The 27,597-nt window shown below is 42.8% G+C and overlaps 1 protein-coding gene across 1 annotated transcript; it reads left to right on the top strand.

Moving 5' to 3' along the window:
• The first annotated feature begins 1,954 nt into the window (after positions 1-1,954).
• Positions 1,955-27,597, top strand: TIPARP (TCDD inducible poly(ADP-ribose) polymerase). Its single transcript, XM_075268758.1, has 6 exons — positions 1,955-2,214; positions 5,756-6,682; positions 22,209-22,377; positions 22,509-22,690; positions 25,473-25,748; positions 26,958-27,597. The coding sequence occupies exons 2-6, from the start codon at positions 5,778-5,780 to the stop codon at positions 27,403-27,405; spliced, it is 1,980 nt and encodes a 659-aa protein (XP_075124859.1). The 5' UTR covers positions 1,955-2,214; positions 5,756-5,777; the 3' UTR covers positions 27,406-27,597.

Raw genomic sequence — 27,597 nt, 5'->3', positions numbered from 1 at the left:
GTGAGGTCAAAATGCTCAGTATACCCCTAGATAAATTCTATGAGTGGTGTAGTTTCCAAAATGGGGTCACTTTTAGGCGGTTTCCATGGTATTGGTACTCTAGGGGCTCTGCAAATGTGACATGGCACCTGAAAAATATTCCAACAAAATCTGCCCTCCAAAAGCCAAATGGCGCTCCTTCCATTCTGAGCCCCGCCATGTTCCAATACAGCAGATTATGGCCACATATGGGGTATTGCCGTGTTCAGGAAAAATTGTTTAACAAACTGTGGGGGGCTTTTTCTCCTTTAACCCCTTGTAAAAATGAAAACTTTGGGGATAAAGTGACATTTTAGTCATTTTCATTTATACACTCTAATGTAGGGTCAAAAAGGTCACTTTACCCCTTGATGAATTCTGTGAGGGGTGTAGTTTCTAAAATGGGGACACTTTGGGGGGGGGGGGGGGGTTTCCATTGTTTTGGTACGCTAAGGGCTCTGCAAATGAGGCATGGCGCATTAAAGCTATTCCAGCAAAATCTGTTGTTCAAACTCAGTGTCGCTCCTTCCCTTCCATGTGCTGCCGTCTGCCCAAAACTCAGTTTACACCCACATGTGGGGTATTTCTGTGCACGGGAGAAATTGCACAATAAAATGTCAGATGCATTTTCTCCTTTAATCCTTTTTGAATGTGATAATTTTAGGTCTAAATGAATGTATTAGTGAAAAAAGTTAAATGTCTAAATTTCACCTCCATATTATTTTTATTCTTATTAAATGGTTAAAGGGTTAACAAACATCCCAAATGCTGTTTTGCATTATTTGAGGGGTGCAGTTTTGAAAATTGGGTGATATACGGGGGTTTCTATTATATAGGCCTTTACAATTCCTTTCAGAACTGAAGTCGTCCCTAAAAAAATAATTTGGGGAATTTTCTTGTAAATCTGGAAAATTGCTGTTACACTTGTAAGCCTTGTAACGTCCAAAATGAGGGGGCGTTCACACTACCGTCATTGTCTGACAGGTAGTGTCCACTTCTAATGTCCATTCAAAATCTTGCATGGACATTAGCCGCGGACACTAGCTGTGTCTGTGACATTTTTCATTGATTTAGAAAAAGCCTACATGTTGGTTTTTTCTGTCCGCTTGAAAAGTCGGACATCTTTAGGTGCGGACACTTAAGGACAGGCACGGAGTGCAAAAGAACACACCCGATCGCCATTTAAGTCAATGAAAAATGTCACGGACGCAGCTAGTGTCCACTCCTAATGTCCATGCGAGATTTTGAACAGACATTAGCAGCGGACACTAGCTGTCGGACAATGACGGTAGTGTGAACGCTCCCTAAATTAAAAGACAATCAAAAGATGATGCCAATATAAAGCAGAGATATTTATTCAGTCTGTCCCTGCCATCTCTCCTTTATCCCCTCCCATCAGGCAGCATATCTCCACCACGTGCACTGACAGGAGACTTGTGTCCGAGCATGGGGATGAAATCAGCAGACTCAGCACTTCCCTGAGCTGCCTGTCTTGCCCTAGATGCTAATGTCTCCCAAAATCTCCCAGCAGACCCCCCCCCCCCCCCGCCTTTGCAGGAGGTGCTAGGAAAGGGTTAAATTGCCTCTCAGCCCTAATCTGAGTTACTAGGGAGGAAGCCACGCCCACCCCAGCCAGCACCAGAGAGCCGTCCAGTGCTTCACTGCCTCCAGCCTCACAAGCGGGCAGCGCAGGCACACTGGCTGCAAACACAGCCCTGCTCCCCCCTACCCAAACACAGGGGAAGCCAGAGGCAGCAAAAGGGTCTCCCTGGACACTCGGCTCACTCATTAACCATTTCAGCGCTCTCCAAAACATTTCTTACTATGGCTAAGAGCCATACCGGCGGGCGCAGCGTGCTCCGTGTCCACCAGGTGACGCTAGCGACCTCTACTGTATGTGTTATGGTTGCTATCATGAGACGGCTCTTCAGCAGACGAGGCTCCGCCCTGAGTCGTGCAGAGCAACAGTGGGCGGGGCCACAGGAAGCGATATTTAATGTAACATGTGAGGACGCGGCAGCAGCGCAGAGTGTACACAGCAGGGATGGGGCGACTGTCACGTAGTGAGGAGAGCAGAGCCGGGTAGGACCTGGAAGCCCTCCCACCTCCTCTGAGGCTCAGCCGGGGGATACTGGGCTGCTGCTGCTTCTTATCTCCTGCAGCTCTGGAGTGACTCCTGTTCTTCTTCTTGGGCAGGTAAGTGATCCTGCCGGAGCCTTGTCCTGGACTTATCACTGGATCTAGAACTTTGTGTGGCTTCAGAGCGGGCGCTAGAGGTGTTCTGTATTGTCAGGAAACTTGGCCAGAACAAAGCGCTGTCCATGGATCACGTAGTGAGGGACTGGAGTAGGATGTGTGTGAACATGTAGGGGGCTCGGAGTCCTGCACACTGATCCCCAGACTTCACAATAGTGTCTCGTACCATTACCGCACATAGAGTGAAAAGTTATGGCCACCTAGGGCTGTGTGCAGACACTGATCAGGTAAGTGGCGCTGTAGTGTGTGGCTGTCATTGTCTCCTCTAGTCTGCAGTACTACATACCTGCAGTGCATGTCTCATACAGGACAACGATCTTCTATAGGATACGTCCTGGAAGACTTACTACACCTCTGCTTCCAGAATCATCCGACATGATGAATTTCATCAAGTCATCGGGAAAGTTTCTCACCCTCTGTAATATCAGCAGATCTGTCGTAGGGATTGTTTGGCGGTGACAGTCTGCAGTGGGTGATGTGATTATTGGACACTTCTCATTGTCTGTCAGTTCTTTCATTTATTGCTTATTTCAGGTGATCAATTGCTGATCAGAGGATGACATCTATGTGACTATATACTGTGCGTGTCTTTGTACTGTATACGGCAGAGCGTGTACAGGATGTGACTGTTGTGTACTTTGTGAAAGAATGTGTACTCTACACAGCAGAGCTGGAGATACAAAAGACAATGATTCATTATTATTTTATCAAGTTACTGTGGAATTTGGAACTTCAGTCCTGGATCCGCCATGAAATGATTCATTCTTCTCGTAAACTTTCGTGGTGACCGCAGATTGTAATAACCTTCCTATTCCATACTGTTACCCTGGTATATATGTATTGTCCGAGTGCGATAGTAAGCATGTACTGTGTTTAAGCTGTAGACATAAGAAAGTAGGTGTCTGTGCTGGCATTTTGGGGGTTAACTTGTATTGTTATCAGATCTCTCAGCAGAACATCTCTAGCATGTAGTAAGTAATATAATGGCAGCACCAATTGGAGGGGATGTCATTGACGCCCGTGGGACCTGCATGCTATGCTCTAATGAACTCTTATGTGTTTTTTTTGTTTGTTTTTTCTTGATGCAATTCCCATAAGTTACCATGAATTGCCTCATACCAGTGTCACCTTGAAGCCCCCTTCTGTGACACGATGGGCATTATTGTTGTAGATAATGTAATCCTGATCAGCGTATTGCCTCATTCACAGATTTCACAAATAGCACTTGTGAGTTGATTATAATGTGGTAGTGGGGGGCTGTCTATCTTATATGCATGGTAATCTATTTCACTACATTACATCATGTCATCCATCGTGTTACAGGTAACAGTAGTAGTAAAGTCACTGACCACTCAGGTTTCATTCTTTGTTAGGTCAGGTTCACACCTGTGCCCAGTCTCCTCTTTAGCCAATCCGTCGGGTTTTCATCCTCTGCCCTGAGAAACTGGACAGGAGACTGAAACCTGGTAGTCAGTTTTCAAACCCAGTCCTGCATGTCTGAATTTGTGTCCGATAAAAAAAAACTGTTTAGCTGCGGAGGTGCAGAAGACTCACACGGGCAATCACTTTGCAAATCCATTCAAGTGAATGGATTTGAAAACTGAGCTCCCGGTTTCCGTCCCTTGTCCAGTTTCTCAGGGCAGAAGATGGAAACCGGCCGGATTGGCTAAAGCGGAGAGTGGGCGCAGGTGTGAACCAGCCCTGAAAGGGATATTACTAAGTTTACTGTCTATATGTGGAGAATTAAATACTATCTATTGTTCTGTGTAAGCTGCCATTTCCGGCTGGGAACAGAGTGACTGTGATGTTCTTGGGATTACTGACAGAAAGCCAAGAAAATGACTACCCCCCATTGTCACTTCTTTACCACACACCCAGAAACCTTTATATACATACTTATGAAGGATATTGGTAGCTGTTCTTTTATCATGTACTTGCCTCTTCAGGGTTAGTGGCCCTTTAAGGAGATACAATGGGTGAGATCTTACATATACAATATACATTGGTGTGGTGTGTGCCGTATGTTACCAACAAGGTGTCTGTCTGTGAGAATCTGGAGCATGCAGGTGAACAATGCCTGATTGTATTTGTTGTCATGACACTTTCCCAGATTGGTTGTACTTGGCGGACCTGTGACGCTATACCCCTTTACCGCATCCTTTTGTCAGGGGAGACGGTGGGTTATAAATGTTTCTAAGTCTCGCCTGATCTATGGCTGCTTTTTTCACATGGAAAGTTATTAAATCAGAAGTGAGTCTATTGTCTGCAGTTATCAGCCAGTATATTGGCTCTGACTGTAGCTGCTTCGTGCTTCAGTGGGGGAAGTAAGGCAATGTCTGCTTTTATTATGTCAACCTCATGTCAGTTTTTAACATTGTTTTCAATATAGCGAAGACTTGACATGTTTGACCTAATTCGCCCCGTGCTGGACCTCTGTCCTCCAGAAATGTCGAGCCTTTATCAGACGCTGACGTTTGTTCTGTCAATTGTGACTTGGGTACACAATATAGCGGTAGCAGGTGGAATAACATTCACTGGGGAGGTAAATATGGAGTAACGGGGAGCTTGCATCTACAGAAGAAATGCTATGCTATATATATTAATCATGTACAGCTTCCAAGGCACCACACGTGAAAGGTGGCATACTGCTGTTAGCTATGGTCACATTACAGGCAGACAGCAGACTAGGTCAGTGTGTATTATGAGCACTTCTGTCTATGGCCTCGGGAGATTTTCCAATACCTTGGTTGGCCCAATGCTGCTCTTAGTCACCTGATCCTTTCAATCCAGATGTCTCATCCAGTGGCGTCTTCATTTTATAAAGTGGTTTGAACCCATTGGAATTATGCAAGAGTGGATTAAAATTTCTTTCCATATTTGACCCTTTCCATAAGGTGACAACTTACGGATGAATAGACTAACACTGGTTTCTGATCTCAACCCCCCCAAAAGAAATAAATGCACCATTCACGCTGATGTTTGATGTTGCTACGTGTGCCACCTTAAGGCTAAGAAAGTCGCACTTGGGAATGAAAAACTGGCCTTGTGAATGTGTCAGACTGGGTGTGTGTCAGAGCACAAGATAGTGAGTGAGACAGGGTGTGTACATACGCATGTGACCTTAAGGCTGTGTTGTAGTCAGCTTGTGCCTGTCTGTTTTGCTAGGCCTGTTTGTGATACATTGTGTGCCTTCTTTTTTAGCGTTACACTGTAGTGTAAATAATAGGTAAGACGTGTGCAAAAATGTTGCGTAGCGATGAGCTCAAGGTATTTGTGGCTTTAAATGCCAAGAGGCAAACCACTGCGATGTGCAGCCTGCATTCTTTCATGTCTGCTTCCATATGTGTGGATGAGAATGGATGGTGGCGTCATCTCCACAGTAAGTCCTTTCTGGTTGTGTACTTTAAGGAGTCTTAGCAGTGCTGGTTTTAAACCTATGTCTTCGCGTGTAGTTATATTTTGTCTCTGTCTCTAAATATAGGGCCGACTGGAGTCTGAGCACTATGGACGGCTCTCTGCAACTTTTGGACGCAGCAGTGACTAAAGACTGTACATTAAAGATTCCAAAAGTGTCAAATGTGGATTGTTCCCGACTTTCGGATAAAATTCCCCCTGTAAAACCGAGTTTCAAGAAGAAGGCAGCTCAAAAGATCTTAAATCCTGAGACCCTTCAAGCTTTGCGGCCAATCTTTACTAGTTTTTTAGGATCTGGGACTCTTAATGGAATATTTGTAGCCAATGATCAGGCTGGGAACCCTAGTAACTTATGTGAACCCCTTGTCAAAAAGGCATTAGATATGGACCAACATCCTCAGAACAATGCACTATCTGGGAATTCCAGTCTTAGGCCGGAGCACACGGCGCCTGTTCATACAAGCGAAGATCTTGATGAAGAGCGGTCCAGTGTATTAGAGAGTACAGAACCAACATTTCCATCAGAAAGCACTAGTGGGACTGTTCCTAGCACTGCCAACAGCTCCTTCCAGGATCCTCTCTTACAAACAAATTCTGTTGATGCCACCAACGCCATGTTAGAAAGTTACTCATCCGGGATATTCCACGACACCAGCTGTCCGGACCAATACAATGTGAGCCCAAACCATCCTTGTAACGCTGGGATATTTGAGAACGAGACTGAAGAAGCGTCTCTTCATCTTGTGTTTGATCTTCTAAACCAGCTGCAGTACCACGTCCATCAGAACGATGGGGTTGACATTTGTGTGGAGTTTTTACAAGGGTTGTGTTTTTATGGTGACGATTGCCAAAAGCACCATACGGTATTGCCCTATCATTGGCAAATTAGGAGGAGAGACAATGGCATGTGGCAGAATATAAATGATGAGTCGCAGGAACATATGGAAAGACTGTACTGTAGCCCAGATTGTGACCGGATCAAAATGCGAAATCAGTAAGTATGTCATTCATGTAGAAGATTTCACTTGCTGTATTTGTTACCTTTAATAATGTCTGTGCCACGCTTACCACGGCTGCTGATTGTGTATCCGGTAAGTACATTGTGGATCCTACTCCATCAAAGCAGGGAAACTAAACTTCAATAAAACTTTTGATATGCCATGGTGATGTGCTCAACGTTTTGGTATGTGGGGGTCCACGAATGGATTTTTAAGAAGGGCCAGAAACTACTATCTGAGTGCTGTGCTCTGAAGGGATATGGCTTCATACATGGTATTCTTGCACCTCCAATAAAATTGGTTGGGTCTTAGAACCTGGCCCCACATAGAAATTTGTTCCCACAACTTCTAACGTGTCAAGTTTTGTATAATGTAGTGTTACACGTGAGATGTACCAGTGTCCTTCTCCTTTAAAATTCCTTTCTGCAAGTATTCTGCTACCTCAAGCAGCAGCATTTAAGAAGGGATCTTGCTGGCTTAGATACTTAGAATATTTCAAAACACTTTATTTGATGTGATTTGCTAAATCACATAACCCTGCTTAATTCACAAAGCCGCTATTGTGGCTCAGCCGCCGTTCTGAAAATCAGCCTTATAGCAAGTATTAGTGAGAAGTGGAAGAGTGAGTGAAGTCTTACCTAGGGGTTTATTTATTTACTTATATCGGATAACTGGTGAAAGTGTCACATCTTATGGGACAATACTACAGCCATAGCCTCATGCTGGTTGAATCTAGTAGTAATCTAACTTGTCTTTGTCTTAAAGATTCACATGTGTCTTTAGAAGAGTTCAGCAGTATTCACGCATTTAGGATCTTGCATGCGACAGTGTGCTAGGTCAGTGTACTAACCGGGTTTTTACCATCTAACACACTGACCCATTCATTTGTCGGCCCACGCACATGACCGTGTATTACTCGGTTCCATGCGTGGGACAGACAGCAAAAATTAGGACAGGTCCTATTCCTGTGTGGTTTTGTGGCCATTTGTGACCCTTATTCATTGAATGAATGTGGCCGTAAAAGCACGGCCGGTGCATGGGCAATACACGGATGACATCTGTGTTCCACCTGCGCAGCAGCCTTGCCGTTCAGTAACGTCCAGCAGCATGAGGTAGTGTGCAATAATGCTAAATCCACATTAAATCTGCTAATAGTTTGCATCCAGTGCAAGTGAATGGTACATTCTCCAGCTATTGAAGTGTGTACATTAACAGCATAATGTGTGACATTTCTGCAAATCTCATCCACATACTGTGAGTAAAACATGCAGTGCAAAGTGACTTGTGTGGTGGGTTTTAAACCCCAATGATGTCTGCTATCGCTGCAGGTTTCATCTTTTGCTAAAACCTGTGGGAGACCCATAGAGATTTCCTGCAGAGAAGTCACTCAAAAATGATCAGTTTGTCTGTTTCCTGCATCCCCAACCTTGGGTGTAATTCAATCAGTCCTGCCAGCGAGTCTAGCACTACCAAACTCCCTTCTAAATCACTTACACACTGTTGTAGATGTGTATGTAATTCCATGTGCAGATGAGATGTTTGGTGCATCCTTGGTGTGGCTGAGTTTGCCAAAGCTTCTTTTTTCTTTTTCACAATGGAACTGCCAGTCTTTGACAGAAAAAAAATACAACTACAGCAGGCTATAAGTTTAGGAGAGATTCTGGTAATATACTGTAGGCTTTCTTTTAATTTGCTAACCAAAATGGGAATGGATCTTATGATAGGAGGGAAAGGAAACTCTTTTATGCTCTTATTTATTTGGGAATTCTTTATTTCTACTGACTTCGAGGATTTGGCTAAAGTGAAATGAGCATTATATATGTAATGTGGTCATGCATAATCCCAAGAAGTTGGGTGATATGGTCATACATGATCCCAGGAGCCTACATAACATGGTCACACATGATCCCAGGAGTGTGAGTAACAGTCTTAAATGAACCTAGGAGCCTGGGTAACATGGTCACACATGATCCTAGGAGTCTACATAACATGATCCTAGGAGCCTACATAACATGGTCACACATGATCCTAGGAGCCTACATAACATGATCGCAGGAGTGTGCGTAACAGTATTAAATGATCCTAGGAGCCTGGGTAACATGGTCACACATGATCCTAGGAGCCTGGGTAACATGGTCACACATGATCCTAGGAGTCTACATAACATGATCCTAGGAGCCTACATAACATGGTCACACATGATCCTAGGAGCCTGGGTAACATGGTCACACATGATCCTAGGAGTCTACATAACATGATCCTAGGAGCCTACATAACATGGTCACACATGATCCTAGGAGCCTGGGTAACATGGTCACACATGATCCTAGGAGTCTACATAACATGATCCTAGGAGCCTACATAACATGGTCACACATGATCCTAGGAGCCTACATAACATGGTCACACATGATCCTAGGAGCCTGGGTAACATGGTCACACATGATCGCAGGAGCCTGGGTAACATGGTCCTATGTGATCCCAGGAGTCAGTGCACATAAATTTTCATGCACATTTAAAGGTTGCTTTCAGTTGTAACGTTGCTGTTGAGAAAAGCTCTTGGGTCAGTCAATAAGTTCCATGGTCGCCTCAACCTTTGTCTCTGAGTTATTTCAAGGCTAAGTTGAGTTACCTGGCAACAGGACACAAATAGTGTTGATCCTTCCTGAGAAGCTCCTAAACAAGCCAGTGCGGCATATGATTTGCATTGTTACCACATTACTTGGCCGGGGTTATTAATCTCTTGTGGTTGGACGGCTCAGCAAACCTGCAGTGCAGCATGTGCAGAACCAGGAAGAGCCAGCTCAGCACTGTGCATGGTCAGGAGAGCACAAGTAGGATGAGCTTCACTGCTAACCAGAGGCTGCAAATTGTGCGTTCCTATTGGTTTCCTTGGCACTTTAAGAAAGTATGGTTCCATCAACTGTAACTGTAAACTGTGGTTTGTTATTGCTGCTTTATTTGTTTTTGTTCATTTAATAAAGATTTAGGTTCTAGCAACACCTGGAACATGACCTGAGATAACCTTCTCATTGTCATAGTAAGCAGGCTGGTACTAACTGAATACACCAGTATACAAGGCATGTGTGGTATTCGGGGTTGTGGCACTGGGCTGTGAAAATCACACAAAAACTGAGCCACCCAGAAGGCATAAATAATCACAATATCAATATAATAAAATACTGAAAAATCTTTATTGCAACATATCATAAAATGATCAATAAATAGCAGCAGAATTGGATGGTACTAAACACAATACTAGGACAACCCTAGTGTGAATGCTAAACCAGGTAGGCAGTGTATAAATACTGAATCTCAAGGTGGAATGTGCAGATACCTATATTATAATATATTCAGACCCAAAAATGCTGAAAAAAGGGACTATAATAAAGAGATGATGATGACTGGGCTGTGAAAAGCCTGTTATTCGGTGATGACTGCCATTTGTACGCCAGTGATAAATAAACTTCTTGGTTTTGGCTTTATACATTTGTTTATTACAATTGTTCCAAATCCTGTGGCCGAAGAAGAGAGAATTAGAAAGATTGTCTTCCCCTGGAGGACCAGTCCTGACCTGCATTACACAGACAATCCATTGACTTTAACAGACTTTGTGCAATTCTTGATTTTACCTGTGGTGGTGCTGTCTGGTAAATGAACCTTACTGCCAGAATGCTTCACAGATTACCGCTGACTGCCAGGAGTCCCAGCACAGGGACTGTAACTTTTTTTTTTTTTGCACCAGAAGCCTGCCGTAAAAAAGGCACAAATTTCAAGTTTGACTTAACCAACCATTGCGGCAATAATTGTAGTACCTGCACTCTCCGCTCCAGTTTGTACAACAAGTGAGCCCGTGGCTTGTGGTGTGTAAACATTACTCAGAGCCACGCTCAATACCAGAAACCATATATCCCCCTTAAGATAGATGTATAATGCTAATCCTTTCTTCCTGTGATGATATCTGTCAGGTGAATATATGGAGGACCCTATACACATAATATAGTTGACTGGTCCTGCCAAGTCGGGCTTGACTCCCTTTTTCACTTGTGTATTGGGGGTCTATATGTGTGTTGGGATCCCTCCACTATGATATTATATACTGTTCCTTGTTTAGCTGTGGTCTGTAATGTAGTTATGGAGCGCTGCGTACTGAATGTTTCTACATTTAATTACCTTAGTGCTAAAATACAATGGTGAGGTTGGTGAAATCCCACAAAGCAAACCTGGTTTTTTTTCCATTCTGTCCTAACACTAAAATGTGGAGAGGAAAGATGTTTATTCTCTGTAATCACAAACTGCGACTTAATTGATTATTCCCACTGGAAGGAATGTACACGTGTTCTGCGTGACCTTAGAACCCTTCCGTGTGCCAGAGATCGCAGCATTGATTTATTTTATTTTTTTTACCTTCAGTCTTAAAGGGACGGTAAACCTAAAGTACTCAGCTTATAGGAGCTCAGACAGCCGCTAACATCACTTGCACCTGGTTGTGACCATAGAGTCAGACATTGTTCTGGACTTCCTATCACTAATCTTATTGAAAAAGGGAACACCCGGTCATGAACAGCTTTAATTCCATGTATGTAGTCCAGTGACTATACATTCCAATTCTCTTCCCATCCCACAAAGTCGTGTTTTTATTTTGTTTGGTTTTTTTTTTTTGGGGGGGGGGGAGAGACTGCAGCTTCAGACACTTCTTCTCTAATATCCCTTCTAGTTGGATGTCAGGCACAGTATGTACTGTAGGTCTAGAAGGTGTATAGTGGGAGTACCTTTATGGGCACCTTACATATACCCATTTATACTTACATCATGATACATATGTTATCATTGCGTCATCAGGTAGCTAGGTTTTTCAGTTGATGTCTGTGACAGTTCTTATTGCCAGGCCACTAAAGTCATGTTTGCTCATACAGGGTGTACGGCAGGCTAGGGTTCATATGTGCACCAAGCTCTCTGTTTTTCGGGTCTGCCAGGGAGTCTGAAGTAAAGTAAAATAGTGGGCTGCTCATGGGCATTACTAAAAGCATTCTGGGAGATATACTTCAGTAGCATAAGGAGAATGTCTGCCCTGATTGATATTGGGTATCTCCAGCACTATAGGTGAGCTCAGTCTTATCACTCACTATGGGTTGGATTGGCTTGAAAGAGTAAGGTCTGATCTGAAATATTGCCCATACATAAGAGGAGAGCCAAGATGGCTGCACACGACACTACGTCCTAGTTCTAGGTTTAATGAAGTTGATGCTCTCCAGGACTTGGCAGCCCCAGTGACAAAGCCGCAATGTACTGGGAATGTTGGAGAGGCTCTAAATACATGCTTTGAGCAATCTGGGTACCATCAGCCGCCTTATTTCCCACTTCCATATGAAATAAAACTAATTGGTTTCTACACAGACGATCCAAGAAGCCGGAGCTCTTTGAAGTGCCGTCCTGTAGATGCCACAATCTCAAATGCATTCACTGTTTGTTTCATCACATAAACAGCTTTCAGATTTGGAGCCTCTGTACCTGTACGTCAGCGGGGCTTGTGCTCAGTGGTGGTGTAACCCTTTGCTGACCACTGGTGGAATAGCATTTTGTGCATTTTTGTTGGCTGCACGGCAGCCTTTTCCCTTTATTCCCCAGGAGGGCTATCCATTCATGAACAAGTGCTTCTCCTTCCTGCGTCTGTGTGTTAACAAGCACAGCTGAGCGCTCTCCCCCTGTCTACCTCATCATCAGCCGGTCTCATGTTTTCGGTGCTCTCTATCTTGCCCACAAGCTGCAGGTTTTTTTGTTGTTTTTTTTCGTGTCTAGATCATGATACAGTGGAGTCTGCTGAAGCCAATGTGTTAAATATTTAAGAGGGATGATGACATATGACCTATGCCATATGTATAATGTCATATACAGCAAAATAAGGCCCGCTCTTGTGTTTACTGAGGGTGGTGCAAGATAACATTCCTGCATTTGTGCTATCAGTGCACTTTATGGGCTTGTACAAAGCAGCTTAATCATTCATTCCAGCAGATTACAGAAGATGAGAGTTATCAGGCCGATGACACATTACCTTTAATGATATTCCATTGGCAAAAGCTTCTCCCCCCCCCCCCCCCCTCCCCAATCCAGGCATATGATGACTGTATCAGGAGGGAATGTCTTCTGCATACTCAGGAGGAGGTTTTTTTTTTTTTTTAACCAAAGGAAATTACTTCTTCCCCAGTGCCTTGGTCGCTGTTCAGAGGAGAATTTCTGAAACCATTTTATTTTACTTGTGAACTCAAATACCTGTTCAATACACTTGTCCATTGACCACTACCCCAGCTGGGAACAAGGAGTCCTGCATGTTCTAACTATGGCCACCTGACCATAGTCTTTTTCATGTTCCCAATAGTCCTCTTGGAAACATCAGTCATTGTTCCCTATATCTTATCCAAGTTTATTATATTACATTTAAGGGTTGAAGAATAGTCCTAACTAGCCAACAGCAGCCCCCTACTCCCCGCCCCTCTCCATAGAGCTCTGTGTGTGAGGCTGGATGTGGAAATGGAATCTTATATAAACAGTCAGATTGCAGATAAGGAGCTGGAGAACAACTTGATAAATGGTGAAGGAAACATCTTGTTAATAAGATATATTACGAAGTTTCTTATATCCACATGTACTATGTATTTATGAAAAGTTGCTTGAAGTACACTTTAAATGTCTATTCTTGCACCAAATGTAGACAGCTCAGCACTTTTTTATGTTAAATTCTGATTTTAAAAAAAAAACCAAACCACAAGCAAAATACTTCTGTATTTCAGGCTGGAGCACTTATGGTCATAACTTTGCCATATGTGTTTTCTTGCTATGGATTAAATTACATTGTAAGTCCATTTGTGCTAAAATACTACATTAGTACCCCCCCCCCCAGTCCCCTCTTAAATTTCTACAATACTGATGCAATGGGCGAAACCCACCCCTACCTTCTAGCATTGCAGTGTACTGACCAATATCTGTTGTATTTATCTTCATTAGTCCCATAGACTTTGAGGCCCAGTTCACAACTGCGTTCAGGCCATTCCATTCGCCTAGCTATACATGGAATATGCAGAGAAAAATCCTGCAAGCAGCACTTTTCTCTTTACATTTTTTGTGCAGAAACGGAGTGGAAACCACACATACACCATTACAGTCTATGGGGTCCACCTGTTTCCTTAGGTAATTGCTTTTTTGATGCAGATAGGTTTCCGTTCGGGGAGTGCGCTTGAGGACCTGAGTGTAGTGGCTGTATGTGTATGTGGCCACCACTCCCTTCTAAGGGGGGTACAGGACTTGTTTGGTGGGACTCCACAGGAATCAGACACTTATCTGTCCTGTGAATAAAAAGTGTCTTGAAGAAGCCGCACCAGATAAACCTTTGCTGTTATCTAGAAATCTAGAAAGAAACCTTTGATATAGAAGACAGAGAATATAAACGTGATGACTTCCACAAAAGCTTTGCTGCAGTTTCTCAGGTAAGGATACCATTTGCCTGATTCAGATCTGAGGCTTATAGATAGGAGGCTGCCTTGTCTGTCTAGGCTAGGTCATGCATAGGGAACTAAAAACTGATTATTCTAATGCGTTTAGGACTCATAACTAGAGTGCCAAGCACTTCATCTGCAGATGGCATGCTGACCTGCATTTTACATAAGAGACTTACTGTATGTAGGTTACCTCTCCATGTTGTTGCACACTCTTATCTCTCTCAGCCCCCATGGTCTCATTTTACACAGTCCTCACCTAGGGGTTTGTCTACAGCTCCTGTAATTGATGACTTTGCTCCTCACTCCATTTAGCCCTTACACAAAGGTTTTCTGCAAACAATCAGCTTTACTAATGGCTTTCACTTTGCTTATCAAAAAGTCCTTATCAGAAAAGCAGGATGTAACACAAAAGCAACTCCACCTGTAGTCAACTGCTCACTTCCCACCAACAATACTCCTAGTGTGGAACACCGTGGCCATATTGTTATAGTCTGGAGAAACTTGGCCACTTCTCAGTGTGCAGAGCCATAGGCTAAATGGTTCATCCGAGGACTGTTTACCCTCTGTCAAGTATATTACTCTAATTTCTTGATCGGATTGTCTCCTATGAGATCATGAAGCACATGTAAGCCAGTTATATCGCAGGATATAGTTTATAGACCACTGTGCATTGCGTCTCACATGTATGCCTTAGTATTGTGTTCTCGTGGAAATCAGTCTTAAAGGGATTGGCCACTTTCAGACCAATATTGAGAAACAAATGTACAATAAAAGGATATACAATTTTCCAATATACTTTCTGTATCAATTCCTCACGATTTTCTAGATCTCGGCTTGTTGTCATTCATTCTGTTACTTCTAGAGCAGGGGTCCTCAAACTTTTTAAACAGTGGGCTGGAGGCAGAGCAGGGCGCACAAACATCGGAGCGGTGCCCTCCAATAGGTAAAGTGAAGTGCGCTCCATGGCCTGGCCCCAGCTCCCCAGGAGCTTCATTATAAATGCACGCTTGTCGGCGGGGCCAGACAGAAGTGCTTGGTGGGCCGCATGTGGCCCTCGGGCCTTAGTTTGAGGACCCCTGTTCTAGAGGATGAAACTCTGACCATGGTCATGTGATTTACAGTCCATGGTCATGTGATGAGTATACAGCACCTGTGTTCTCATCACATGACCACGGTCAGTTTTATCCACAAGAAGTAACAGAATGAATGACAGCAAGCCGAGATCTAGAAATACATGATAAATTGATACAGAAAGTATATTGAAAAATTGTACAACTTTTTATTAGTGAATAACATTTGCCTCTCAATATTGGTCTGAACCCCTTTTAATTGCTCTACATCAATGTGATCCTACAGGCCACACTGGCTGATGCCAGTTGACTCTGGTATTTTACATGGACAGCTGGGTAGTTTTGAGGTGCTTGTACTTGTAGTAAAGGGAACCTATCGGGTGGCACATGCTGTTCAAACTGTAGGAATCACATTATAGAGCAGGAGGAGATGAGCAGATTGGTATACAGTTTGTGGCAGAAGATTTAGTGTAACTTATCACATATTCATTAAATCCCTGCTCATTCTAATCTAGGAGTCCAGTGGGCGGTCCTAATAAGTGATTCATGGCCTTCCCTCTGAGTGTAGATATAGCGATAGCTGTCAGTCACTGAAAGGAACTGCCCATTGATCTATTAAAAGGGTTGTCCAGAAATTGGGACAGCACAGGGAGGTGAAAAACAAAAAAACCCTACTTGGCTGTCCCTGACTCTCCACTATCTGCCACTGGTGCCCGCTCCTCCTTGTGCTGAGGCTGGAAACCCTGATGCTCTAGTGACCACTGAGCAATAAGTATCATTGGTATCATTACTCTTTGAGCTCAGCCATAACTTGAGCGTCAGGGCTTCTGGTAGCTGCATGAGCTGGAAACGGGCACTGGTATTCACAAGAGTACCTGGGACAATTTAGTATGGTGGTGTTTTTATTCCCTTCACTGTACACCTCTCCTGACCACCCCATGGATTGCTCCAATTCCTAGACAACCCCTTTAAGCTCACACAAGATTTATATATATATATATATATATATATATATATATATATATATATATATATATATATATATATATATATATATATATATATATATATATATATAAGCTCAGCCAGACCTCAGCTCAGTGTTTTAATGTATTACACTCCACGTAAAGTTTTAGGGTGCAGTGTGAACCCTGAACATTACTGCGGGTTGTGTGTGTACTTGAGAAATGGTAAGAAGTAGTACAGTAGTAAACAGAGGAAGTGTTCATTGTCTTGTGTATGTGCCCTGAGAAATAACAGCTAAAAAACCGAATTCAGGAACTGAAAGCCAGCGCTGTTTATACACACACCTTTGCACGACAAGGTAGCGGCAGTGACTAACTCTTGGATTTCACTTCACACCACATTCCTACCAGATGGGGAAAATGCACATAATAATAATAACATAAAATTCTCTGGTAAATGTATAGAAGTCTTTGAGTTGTCCTCTTCTGTCACATTTTTACAGTTCTATTTGGCTGTTTTGTACAGGTAAGTAGGGTGACTACCAGTATAGCCCCCATTACTGCCCCCACAATTGTCACCCAGCTTTACCAGGCCTGTGATTTTGCCCTCCCCCTTTACTGGCTGGAATGGTAGCGATATTAATTGCACCCAGATTTCCCATAAACAGATGTAATTTATTAGAGATATTTATTTAGCAATTAGTGATATATTTTTTTTTTCCTGTTACGTTGGATCTAGTTTCACATATTTGCAGCAAATCTGCAGTGGAAATATTCAGATTCTTCTGCATTCTGTATTGGAGGGGGGGTATTAATGTTCATATCATTTTTCCCAAAATAAGGGACTCCTTTTCATATCTTACAACATATCGTGTATCTCGTGTCCTTCTCATCCTTGCTGCCAGGGCTTTCACAGCCTTGTGACACTTGCTGTAATAAAATGGCCTGCTTGGTTACATTCTACTACAATCTATAAAAGCACATTGCGTGTGTCCCGTCTCCTTACACACTATCCTGAATAATCCCTTAATCCAGGCTGTATCTCCTCGTATTAGTCTATATTGTTTGCCTCTACTCCCATGGTCATAGTGTGTAGATGGGTTTTTATTTATATTTTTTGTAAACCTAGAACCTCTCCCTCCAGCAGTCAGTCTCGGCTAGTCACGGACTACATTGGTGCTGTAAAGAGGTTGCCCTAATCCTGGTAAATATTGCCTAGAAATTCTGCTCTAACAAGGTGCCTGGTGTTTGGTCCTTGCGGCAATCTGTCACGATCACTTGACCAACTGACCTTGGCAATCTTGTGCCATTTGTGTCCAGGTAACCATTGAGGCCAGTGAATGTGCAAAAGCCACCATGCTACCTGTAATAAAAACTGCACTGTGCGAACATGGCCTAAAGGGGTTTTCCATATTTAGCATTGCTGGCGTATATATAAACTTCTTAAGCACCATGACTGGTTTTGCAGTTCAGCGGTCCCTTGGACAGTTGAGAGAGTAGTTGCTGGTACCTCTTGCAATGAAACTGGAGAGGAAACATTCACTCTTTTCTAGTCATCTGTTTTTGGGTGAGGGTCTTGCAGCCCCATAGACATTAGTTTGCTGATGAAACAAAGAATGGGGTTTATTGCAGATGTCTTGTGATCCTATCTTACAGTACTGTTATCGGGCACCAAAGACAGATGATGAAATGCGTGTCCTCATTGGCCTCGCCATATGCGGCACCTCCGTCTCCTGTCTAGGAATAATGTAACCTAATTACATTAGGCTTTTCTTTCTCTGGAAATCTGTAGAAATGGTACAAGGACCGTGGCAATCTATTAAACTTCAATCAGTGACCCCCACTTTTCCACACCCTCTCCGCCTTTCCTGCTGCGCCTGCTTAAAATTCATGTGTCCTTTTCTAATCTCAGGCAGCAGCCGGGGTAATTATGGGCTGAGGATGTGAATGTGATCTGTGGGTGTAAGTGTACCGTGCCGTGAGGAAAATCTGCTCAAGAATATCAGGTCTAATGAGCCGGCCTGGCAACAAGGAGATACAAAATTAGCCGCACAATCCTCTACAGCTCCGTCCTCTATCACTACATCCTAGGGTGACCATTCATATGCGCCAGGGCTGTTTCCATATTGGTTTTTACTCACAATCCCTAAAAAGAGTAAAGGTTTGTGTGTATTTTTTGTTTTTTTTTGCAAGGTGACAACTAAAGGACTTATATTTGTGATATTTCTAGAGAATTATTTTCTAAGGGGGTTTTATCAAAGTCTCTCACTTGCTTATGCACAGTAGCGTTCTTCTACTTTAGGCCCGGTTCACATCTGCATTCGGGTTTCTGTTCGGAGAGTCCACTTGGGGACCCCTTGAACGGAAACCAAATCCGCATTTAAAAAAAAGCATTTAGCTTAGGAAATCCGTGAACCCCATAGACTATATCAGGGTCTGTGTGATTTACATGTGAAAAGTGCTGCAAATGAACAGAATCCCCAAATGCAGATGTGAACTGAGCCTTAGTTCATTTAGTCCACAATCTCATACTCTGCTTGCTGTCAGTGATTTTTGTTTACATCCAGAGGCTGAAAATGTCCGGCTGACGTACACCCTTACAGCAGCGTGATCTTATATGCTTAAAGGGCTTGTCTTAAGAACACTGTAAGCCTTTCCATCAGCTCTGTTAGTGGTACCACACAGTGTCCTCCATGCAGACATGTCAGTGACACGCAGTGATTCATGGCATACTATTTCTTATTAGTGGCCACATGATAACCACAAAACTGTGCCCCATAATGAGAAATGGCCTAGAATTAAAACCATCAATGGACGTTATTGAGATGGGAATAGTAATACAGAAGTTAATGGGCAGAAATGGCTGGTTTAGGCATCTTTCCGGTACACTTGTGCAGGTTTCTGTTGTCTGTGGCCATCCACCCCTGTGCAGAGTACAATACAGATGTAACGTGATGTTACAGAACAGCCAGACCCAGCTAGGAGCTTGTGGTAGGAACACGGTGTACCAGTGTACTGTGACAGGGTATATGGCAGCAAACAAAGGTAAATTCATGATCTAAGCTGACTGCGAAGCCACGCCAACCAGAGGTGACTCTGAAAAACAGATGACTAAACTAGAAACTAACTAAGCAGCAACATCGTGTCAGTAGCGTGTGAGCCGAGTGTTTGTATGAAGGTGTCTCGAGATTACCATCACTTTAACAGTTTTGCGACCACATCATGGGATGTAAAACTTGTCAGGCTTCCTGTCGCAGAGATCAGCCCATCAATTGCAGCATATTTTGGGCAGATGACAGTGTTTTGATAGTCATGTAATGGTCAATTTGTTCACTGTTGTAATCCCTATGGTTAGAGAAACCTCTGTATGGCGTAAGATGTGTTTCGCACTCGAGCACATTTTCCATTACACTACAGATTTCTGGCAGTAATATTCTGTGTAACTCCAGATCCTAATGTCAGATGTCAATGACTGTGCCCATACACATGACCATCCACCAGCAATAGACAACCCCCTACCACCAGTAGTCAGTAGTGGATAGAGTGGGTCAGTGGTGTTATCTATACAGTTGTTGAGTAAAAGAAAATGCTTTTACAGTTGGCAGGTGTTTCCGTTTATCATTAGGCTTAGTGGCCAGAATGAAAACTTCAGGATAGAGTACTAGATAGATATAAAATGGCAGTGTAAAGTAAAAGGAATCAAAAATTCTTAAAAACAATGTCTAACCTATAGAATTGTATAAGTCATATTCTGGTAACACCTTCCCTTTAAATGTTCAGATTGTGTTTTAGTCCAACTTTTTATCTTGTGTATGGGCAGCACCTGTGCTAGGTGAGGGAGAAATGAAGTGAGTCCCTGTATGCATGCCAAAATGTCATCCAAAATGGTTGACTCCATGACAGTTTCCGTGCACTCCCTTGCTGAGACGCATAATGTGCAAATTCCTGTTAGATCAGTTCTTTACCACCCTGGATATTCACACCATGTCTGTACCTAATACTATATACCTATTCCTTATGTGTAATATATCCTGACATTCTGAGCTCCAGTTCTTATTCCTGACCAGACTCGGAGAACCTTGTACACGTCCATATCTAAGTCCTAGAGAAAGCTACCTGTGTCTTCTATTAACTCCATTACCGCAGCCATGGTATCTGTGATGGCTCCTTAGCTAAACACATGTTGTTCCTATTTCTTCTATCCTTCTGTATGCCAATGGATGGAACAGAGCTTACTGGCAATGTGACACGACTAATATGTCTGCTGGTATAAAGGAAATAACTTGGAAGGCTTTGTAGTCCTGGCTTGGTTAGAACTCCATAGAAGTTGCTGACGTAATGCTAAGAAGTGCTTTTCCAGGTCACGGGTAATGATACCTATTTGAAGAAATCTGTATTGCAAAATGTTCAGCCTTAGCAGGATAGCGTGAGAGAAACTGTTGCAGCCTCCGTCTTTCTCATGCAAATTATTATTTATAGCCGTGCTAAGCTCGTATTTAGATAGCAGTAGTCTGCCCAGTTACGCTGAAAGCAGAAATTCCTTCCTAGCATGCACATATCACATACATACTGTGTTGTGTGGGGACTGACGGGGTTTACTGAGAGAGCGCGTCCTCTTACATATATATGGCAGATTTATTCTCTCCGTCCTCCCTTCCTTTACATTGGCGTGAGCTGCTGCGCTCTTTGTTTCCGTATCTTTACGTTGTTTGGATGCTGTTTTTTGGGCCATTATTGGTTAATAGGGATATGGGTTGCCTTGGAGACGTGTCTGAAGGGTAACAAGTTGGGCTATAAGTGATAGACATGCCCGATTAGCACACGGGAGGGCTGAGCATTTTCACTTCCCCAAAACCAGCCTTGTGTTTAGGAACGCTGCCCAGTTTCATTTTTCGTTCACGTTTCTGCTTCCAGCTGTAGAACAGATGATCCCATTTATTCATGAATTCCTTGCTTTTCATTCACAGAGACTCACACGGACAAATCGCACAGGAAACTGATACCGACCTGGTTTCTTACAGCAGGAGTAGTCAGTCATTGGGAAATTGGTCATGGAGTTCATTTAGCAAAATTAAATGATGAAAAATGAAACTCTAGTCCACAGGGCTATAGACAACATGACATCAGTGCACTATGACCTCTAGATGAGTGTTATGGAGGCTCATACACCATGTGCATTGGACAGACATAGGTATCATGTATGTCTAGTACACAGCCCCATACACTTTACTCTAGGAAGGGGGGGGGGTTGCAGTTTTTGACTGTTAGCATTTAGATACAAGGGCCGTGGTCTACAGGACAACATAACTAGTATAACCTTATTTTTACATAGTTAGGTTGATCTCTTCCACACACATCCCATCAACGGTAATGCTGCTTTTTCGTCAGTCACGTAGTTTATATCACTGTTAATAAACTTTATTACTTGTGCTGGTCTAAGAATCGGTGTTTGCTTTAGGGGTGTGATGTACCGGACTGGTGACGGCTGTAGGTGCACGCCTGCTCGGAGCTACTGGTTCTGTCATCACATCTCAGTACACAAAGACCTGAAAGACTTCTCCATACTAAGATGTGTTCACAGATTCAGCGGGCCTCGACACACCTATCAACTCAGCCACTTGGGTCACCGATGCCCCTACCAGGAGCACACCGATTATTAAGGCGCATCTGGCATATCCCACCCCTAAAACTAAATAAACTGATATTTAGAACAGAACAAGTAATAGTTTACTAACACTTGTATATGTACAAGGGTAACACCTGGGTTTAAAATGTGATGAAGTGGCAGGTGAGGCCTCAGATTTATGCCCCATGGCACGTGCCAATAAATTGCTGGTCAGTTTTATGGCTAATCTGTTTGTGAATATGTATATGATACTGTTGTACACATATTATGCATATAGATATGCATAGCAATAAGTAATTATTCTCAATGTAGGGTGATCTTAAATGGCTACTGTCATCTAACAATTTCTTCTTTTTTTTTTTTTTCAGGGGACATGAGTTTTTAGCAAACATGGACACAATGACTATTTATGAAAGTCTTGAATTTGACCAAATCCGACGACTGTCTACTCCTTCTACCTCTGGTGGGGTCTCGAATTACCACACTGTTTGGAAATACTATTGCAGAGATCACTTTGGGTGGCGAGAATACTCCGAGGTAAACTTGTCGTTTATAGTCTGTCTAATAGAGCATTACTGTAAATGAAGGTTGTTCTATACAGTGAACAGTCTATAATGTCTTTCAATTGTGGTGACCAAGGTTTTTTTTTTTTTTTTTTTGTATGACAGCCGGTTGTGAAGCTGATAGAGGAAGCCCACTTCCGAGGACTGAAGGAAGTCCGATTTGTTACATGGCACAACCAATATATACTGAACATTAAAGACGGCTTCCAGCAGAATGCGTGTTTCAGAAAGGAAATCAAGAAAAGACCCTTGTTTCGCTCCTCTGTTATGCTACTACCACATCTCCAGTAAGTAGATTTCCCTTCGCTGACAGACATTTGATATGTAAAGAGCTGAACTGAAGGAACTGCCAAGCTGCAGTGTTAGAGGGGTTTTCCAGGATTCTGATATTGATGACCTATACAACTGAATGGGAGCTAAGCTTCATAAACCAGTCACTACACAGTGTATGGAGCTGTCTGCTTCTGCCTCTGCACATTGTGTACTCTGTGCCTATGCTGCTGGTATTAGCTGATCAGTCAGGGTGCCAGTTGTTCTAAGAATAGGTCATCAGTATCAAAATCCTGGAAAGCCCCTTAAAGGATGGATTTGCGTTTTTATAGATCACCCACTTTTAGAGTCTGACAGTCAGTCATAGCAATCACATACCATTGATCACTTTAGGTTAATTTCTGTTCGGACACCATAGTGACATGCATCAGTACCTAGCTGTAATCCTATCACGTCACATTACGTAGGTATACTCCTGTCATTTTACATTACCTGGGTGTACTCCTATCTCTTCAGATGATGTCGGTGTACGCCTATCTCTCCCCATTCCTCCTGCCTGTTCACATTTTCTGTGTGTACTTCTATCTCTTCATATTTCCTACATATATTGGTGCACTCCTCTGACTTCCCATTACATACTGTGTATTAGTTGACATTCTATAATGTTCAGGGTCGGTATGGTAGTGCACAGTACTGTGACTGTACAAGTTCTTGCCTCTTAGCTTCTGACATAGCACAGGTTTTACACAAACACAGCTGTTTATGGAGCAGAGGCGTCCCCACCACCGGTAACATTCTGCACTGTGATCCTTGTCAGAGTATTTGCCATGTTTCTCGGCAGATGTGTACAGATGTGTAGGTTTGTGGTCATGCACAGCTGGAGCGTGCAGTGAACAGTCCTGTATTTAGGAACATGCCGTCCTCTCCGGCCATGGTGTGAAGGAGGTCTGACATGCATGGTCACATTACAGAAGACTGTATGAGCAGCTACACACATTGTCACAGCCTTCATAGACACGCCATAGATGTGGCAGCAAGCTGCACGTAGGAGGCATAAAAATGCCAAATGTTTTGTCTATTTTTAGCGTTTCGAGGTATATTCCATAGCTTGGCGTGTTTAGGCTTGATCACCTCCAGCTATGTAGAAGTCATGGAGTGGAAGCAGCAGAACTGTAGTTCTCATGGCTGTCAGCAGTCACACATTTCATACCATATAAAGTACCTTGTATGTCGCTGTCACTACATGGACGGTCTTACTGGAATAGTGAGCGACCACATCTGTATTCTGTTTGTATTGACAACTGGGCACCCTGCTAGGAGGAAACTCATGATTCATTACACTGGGTCATAAATGGTACTGTTTGTTGTGTTGCTTATGGAGAACATTGCTTCTATCTTCCTGTTTATGTTCTTTCCCTTAGCTTTGGGAGATTACTAAGCCCTTTGTTGGCAGCTGCGAGTCCTACTCCTCACCCTGAATACTTACAGTTTTTATGGAGTATAGTTTTATTACATATCTTAGCCAGGAGAGGTTTGTTCAGAGGCCACAAATGTTGGTGTATGGTAATAGCCAAATGTTAGTCACCAATAGCAAAACCTATCCATAAGAGTGATATCAGCCACTCTTCTTATAAGCTTCCATGTAATGGTGGAGTCTTGTGTTGTGGCTGTGAAGTGCTCAGAAGCTCATAGTCGGTGCGGCTTACAAATGAATTGCTAATGGCCGCATAGTTTTAGGCAAAGCAATCTGCCATTAATATTCAACACTCCCTTTATACTCTGCTCAATGGCAAACCATACTGACCTGGCTGCACCTTGGCCGCGGCTCTGCTGCGTGGGGTCCTGTCCTTATAAGCTGTGTAATTTAGTTTCAAGTGTCTCTCCCGGGTATAATGTTTGTGACCCCCATTACAGCTTCTATATATGAACCAAGCAGAGATCAGTCCTATATTAACACTGAATAGAAATCTGAATAATTATAATAGTGTGAAAAAACTATGAGTATGCTTTATAGTTTATACAGTATACTAAGTAGGGGTCTAGAATAAAATCCAGCGTATCGGCTACATGAGTGGGAGTGGGGTCCCTTATTGTTTGGTGCCTGTTCTGTACATGGGGTCTATATTGTTGTTAATGAGATGACTGGGTTATATTAAAAGTGGAGCTGAGCGCTTTTATTGGTACAGTACTTAGTCATGTTGTTTTGTGAGGACTCGGCGGCGCACAGATCGGCTTCCGCTACCCATTACATTTGAGAGCCATTTGAGAATGAATGGTTTTACAATTATTGTGTCGGCTCAGCTTGAAATCAATTCTCCCACAAATGTATTTTGTCTGCTCTATAGAACAAACCAGAAGGTTACATTTATGATGGCTTTCAATTTCTGCCTGATGTTAGTTACAGCTTGCTGTTTATTTAAGGCTACAGTTTAGTCAATTTGCTGTATTTTGGGATTATGTAAAGGGGAATTTCCTCTAGTATGAAAAATCACCAGTGAATAAAAGTCCTTGAGTTTCCGCTCTAAGGTCAAGTTGTTTCTTTGAGGATAACTACAATCAGTATGGCTGCCAGCTTTTCTTACAGTCCTGATGTGATGTGCTGATATATTCCCCTTATTAATTGTTTACCATTCAGTACTATAGAAAAGCTGGGTGACATATTGTGTATGAGTTTAAGTAGTAGTAGTGACATCTTGACTGCAGCAGATTTCCTTTTTGGGGGGTAAAGTACATTTTTAGCATGCTTTTAGTGTCCCATAACATGTGATATTAAATGTTTCTTCCCTTGTCTAACCCTAGGACACTGAGTGGAGTACCCCCGGTTTCCCCTGCAGTGGGCGACGCAGCATCTCTGCAAGCTTTATCATCCGCAGGGATCACAACCCCCAACTTCTATCCTGAAACCTGGATTCCCATGGACTCATCTCAGGAGTTTATCCAAGTGCCTATGCCAAAGGAAGATAAAAGTTACAGAACCGTTTATACTTTATTTCACAAAACTGTTCCCGAGACCAAGTTCCGTATTCTAAAAATAATGCGAGTTCAGAACCTCTTCCTATGGGAGAAATATAAAAGGTAAATGTCTGTTTTATTTATGGGGGGATGTGATGGGAAACCTACATAAGACTAAGGACCAATGTTGCGAAAAGGCTGTTTTGTTTTTTCTGTTTTGTTTTTTTCTTACTGCAGATTTTGCTTCGTTTTTTTTTTTTTTTTTTTTTTTGCCAAAGCAGGAGTGGATTTAAGTGACGAAAACTGAGAGGCCTTCCTTTAGATTTCCTATTCCTTTTAAGCTAATCATGACTTTGGCTAAAAAAAAAAAAAAAAAAAAAAAAAAAAGTAAAATCTTCAACAAAAGTAGCAGCTTTTCCGCAACATGGGTCCTTAGCCGAACTTATTGCTTGCGACCCATGTGATCAGCCATTGTCCTATAAGCTGAGCGCAGTGCTCTTTTTCTATGAGTTCTATAGCCTTCAAATGAATCAGCAGTTTGGTCCTTCTACTAAGGGAGGAAAAGGGGGTCACCTGTTGTAGCTATTGGTGGGGATCCAAGTGGATAAGTGCCAAATTCTTTTAGGCTACTTTCCCATCTACATCACTTTAGGATTCCATCAAATTCCCCAGATGAAATAGGATAGTGAGCTGCACTGTTTTGTGTAGTAGACACCATAACGGTAACCCAACTGACCCTTATAGTTTGGTCTGTTAGGCTTTGGTGTCATAACAGATGCAGCCATTCCTTGCGTTGTGCTCTTCTGCTAACAGGAAAAGCAGAATGCCCATACGCAAGTGTGAACGTAGCCTTAGCATGGCAGTACATTAATCTCAGGTAATGAAAATGTCCAATGATCTATGTACGGAACAACTGTATAACAAGTGTCAGCACATCTCGCTTACAGTCCCTCCTCCATACTGCATTTCGGAGAAGGCACTTCATAGTTCCATACATAGGGGCTGGGGAACTGAGGTCACAATAGTTGAAATTCCTTTTTACTTGCACTTCAGCTCACTAGATCACATTCTTGTGGGAGGATTCTTAGAGGTCAGTAACAGAAGGGATAGCTTACATATTACTTTTTGGCAGGCTTTTTTATGCCACGCTGAGACTTTATTAAAAGGATCAGCTGGACAAGCTCTTCAAGGTGGTCACTTCAGGTGCAGCGTAAAAATGGTGGCCAGTTTCATGTGTGGGGGCTCACATTGTTAAAGCTTGCCCTTTGTGATGGAAGATCTCCAGTCCTCCTTGAGCCATAACTATAACCTATGTTCTCACCTTTCTCTTAGGAAAAAAGAATTTATGGCCAGGAAGATGACAGGACTGGACAGGATTATGAACGAGAGACATCTGTTTCATGGGACCTCCCAGGATGTAGTTGATGGGATTTGCAAACATAACTTTGACCCTCGAGTCTGTGGGAAACATGCCACCATGTTTGGACAGGGCAGTTATTTTGCCAGAAAAGCAAGTTACTCTCACAATTTCTCGAAAAGGTCTCCAAAAGGAGTTCACTACATGTTCCTGGCTAAAGTATTAACCGGACGATACGTTGCAGGGAACCACACCATGAGGAGGCCTCCTCCACTCAACCCAGGAGACGTAACCAGTGACCTTTATGATTCCTGTGTGGACAATTTCTTTGAACCTCAGATCTATGTTATATTTAATGATGACCAGAGCTACCCCTATTTTATTATCCAGTATGAAGAAGTTAGTAACACTGTCACGGTATAAATGACCGGATGCTGCTGCAGTCAGTCCTCGGAGTTGCTGTTTAATTGGACAAAAAGACTGCGAAAACCCCTGAAACTTCCAAGCTCTGTGATAATGACCAAGAGTGCACTTGTTAATAATTTATGTGCATATTGTACATATTTTACATTGTTAACAGTTTGAATTGTGTGCCTTTTTGTTAATAAACAATGT

Source organism: Leptodactylus fuscus, chromosome 3, assembly GCF_031893055.1.
Source record: "Leptodactylus fuscus isolate aLepFus1 chromosome 3, aLepFus1.hap2, whole genome shotgun sequence".
Taxonomy (NCBI): domain Eukaryota; kingdom Metazoa; phylum Chordata; class Amphibia; order Anura; family Leptodactylidae; genus Leptodactylus; species Leptodactylus fuscus.
This window is presented reverse-complemented; position numbering and strand designations above follow the sequence as displayed.

Bases quoted from the DNA above. Each gene is read 5' to 3' on its own strand.
- TIPARP (XM_075268758.1), top strand. From the start codon at position 5,778: ATGGACGGCTCTCTGCAACTTTTGGACGCAGCAGTGACTAAAGACTGT. The intron at 22,691-25,472 runs GTAAGTAGATTT...GTCTAACCCTAG, and splicing joins ATGCTACTACCACATCTCCA to GACACTGAGTGGAGTACCCC. The intron at 25,749-26,957 runs GTAAATGTCTGT...CCTTTCTCTTAG, and splicing joins CTATGGGAGAAATATAAAAG to GAAAAAAGAATTTATGGCCA.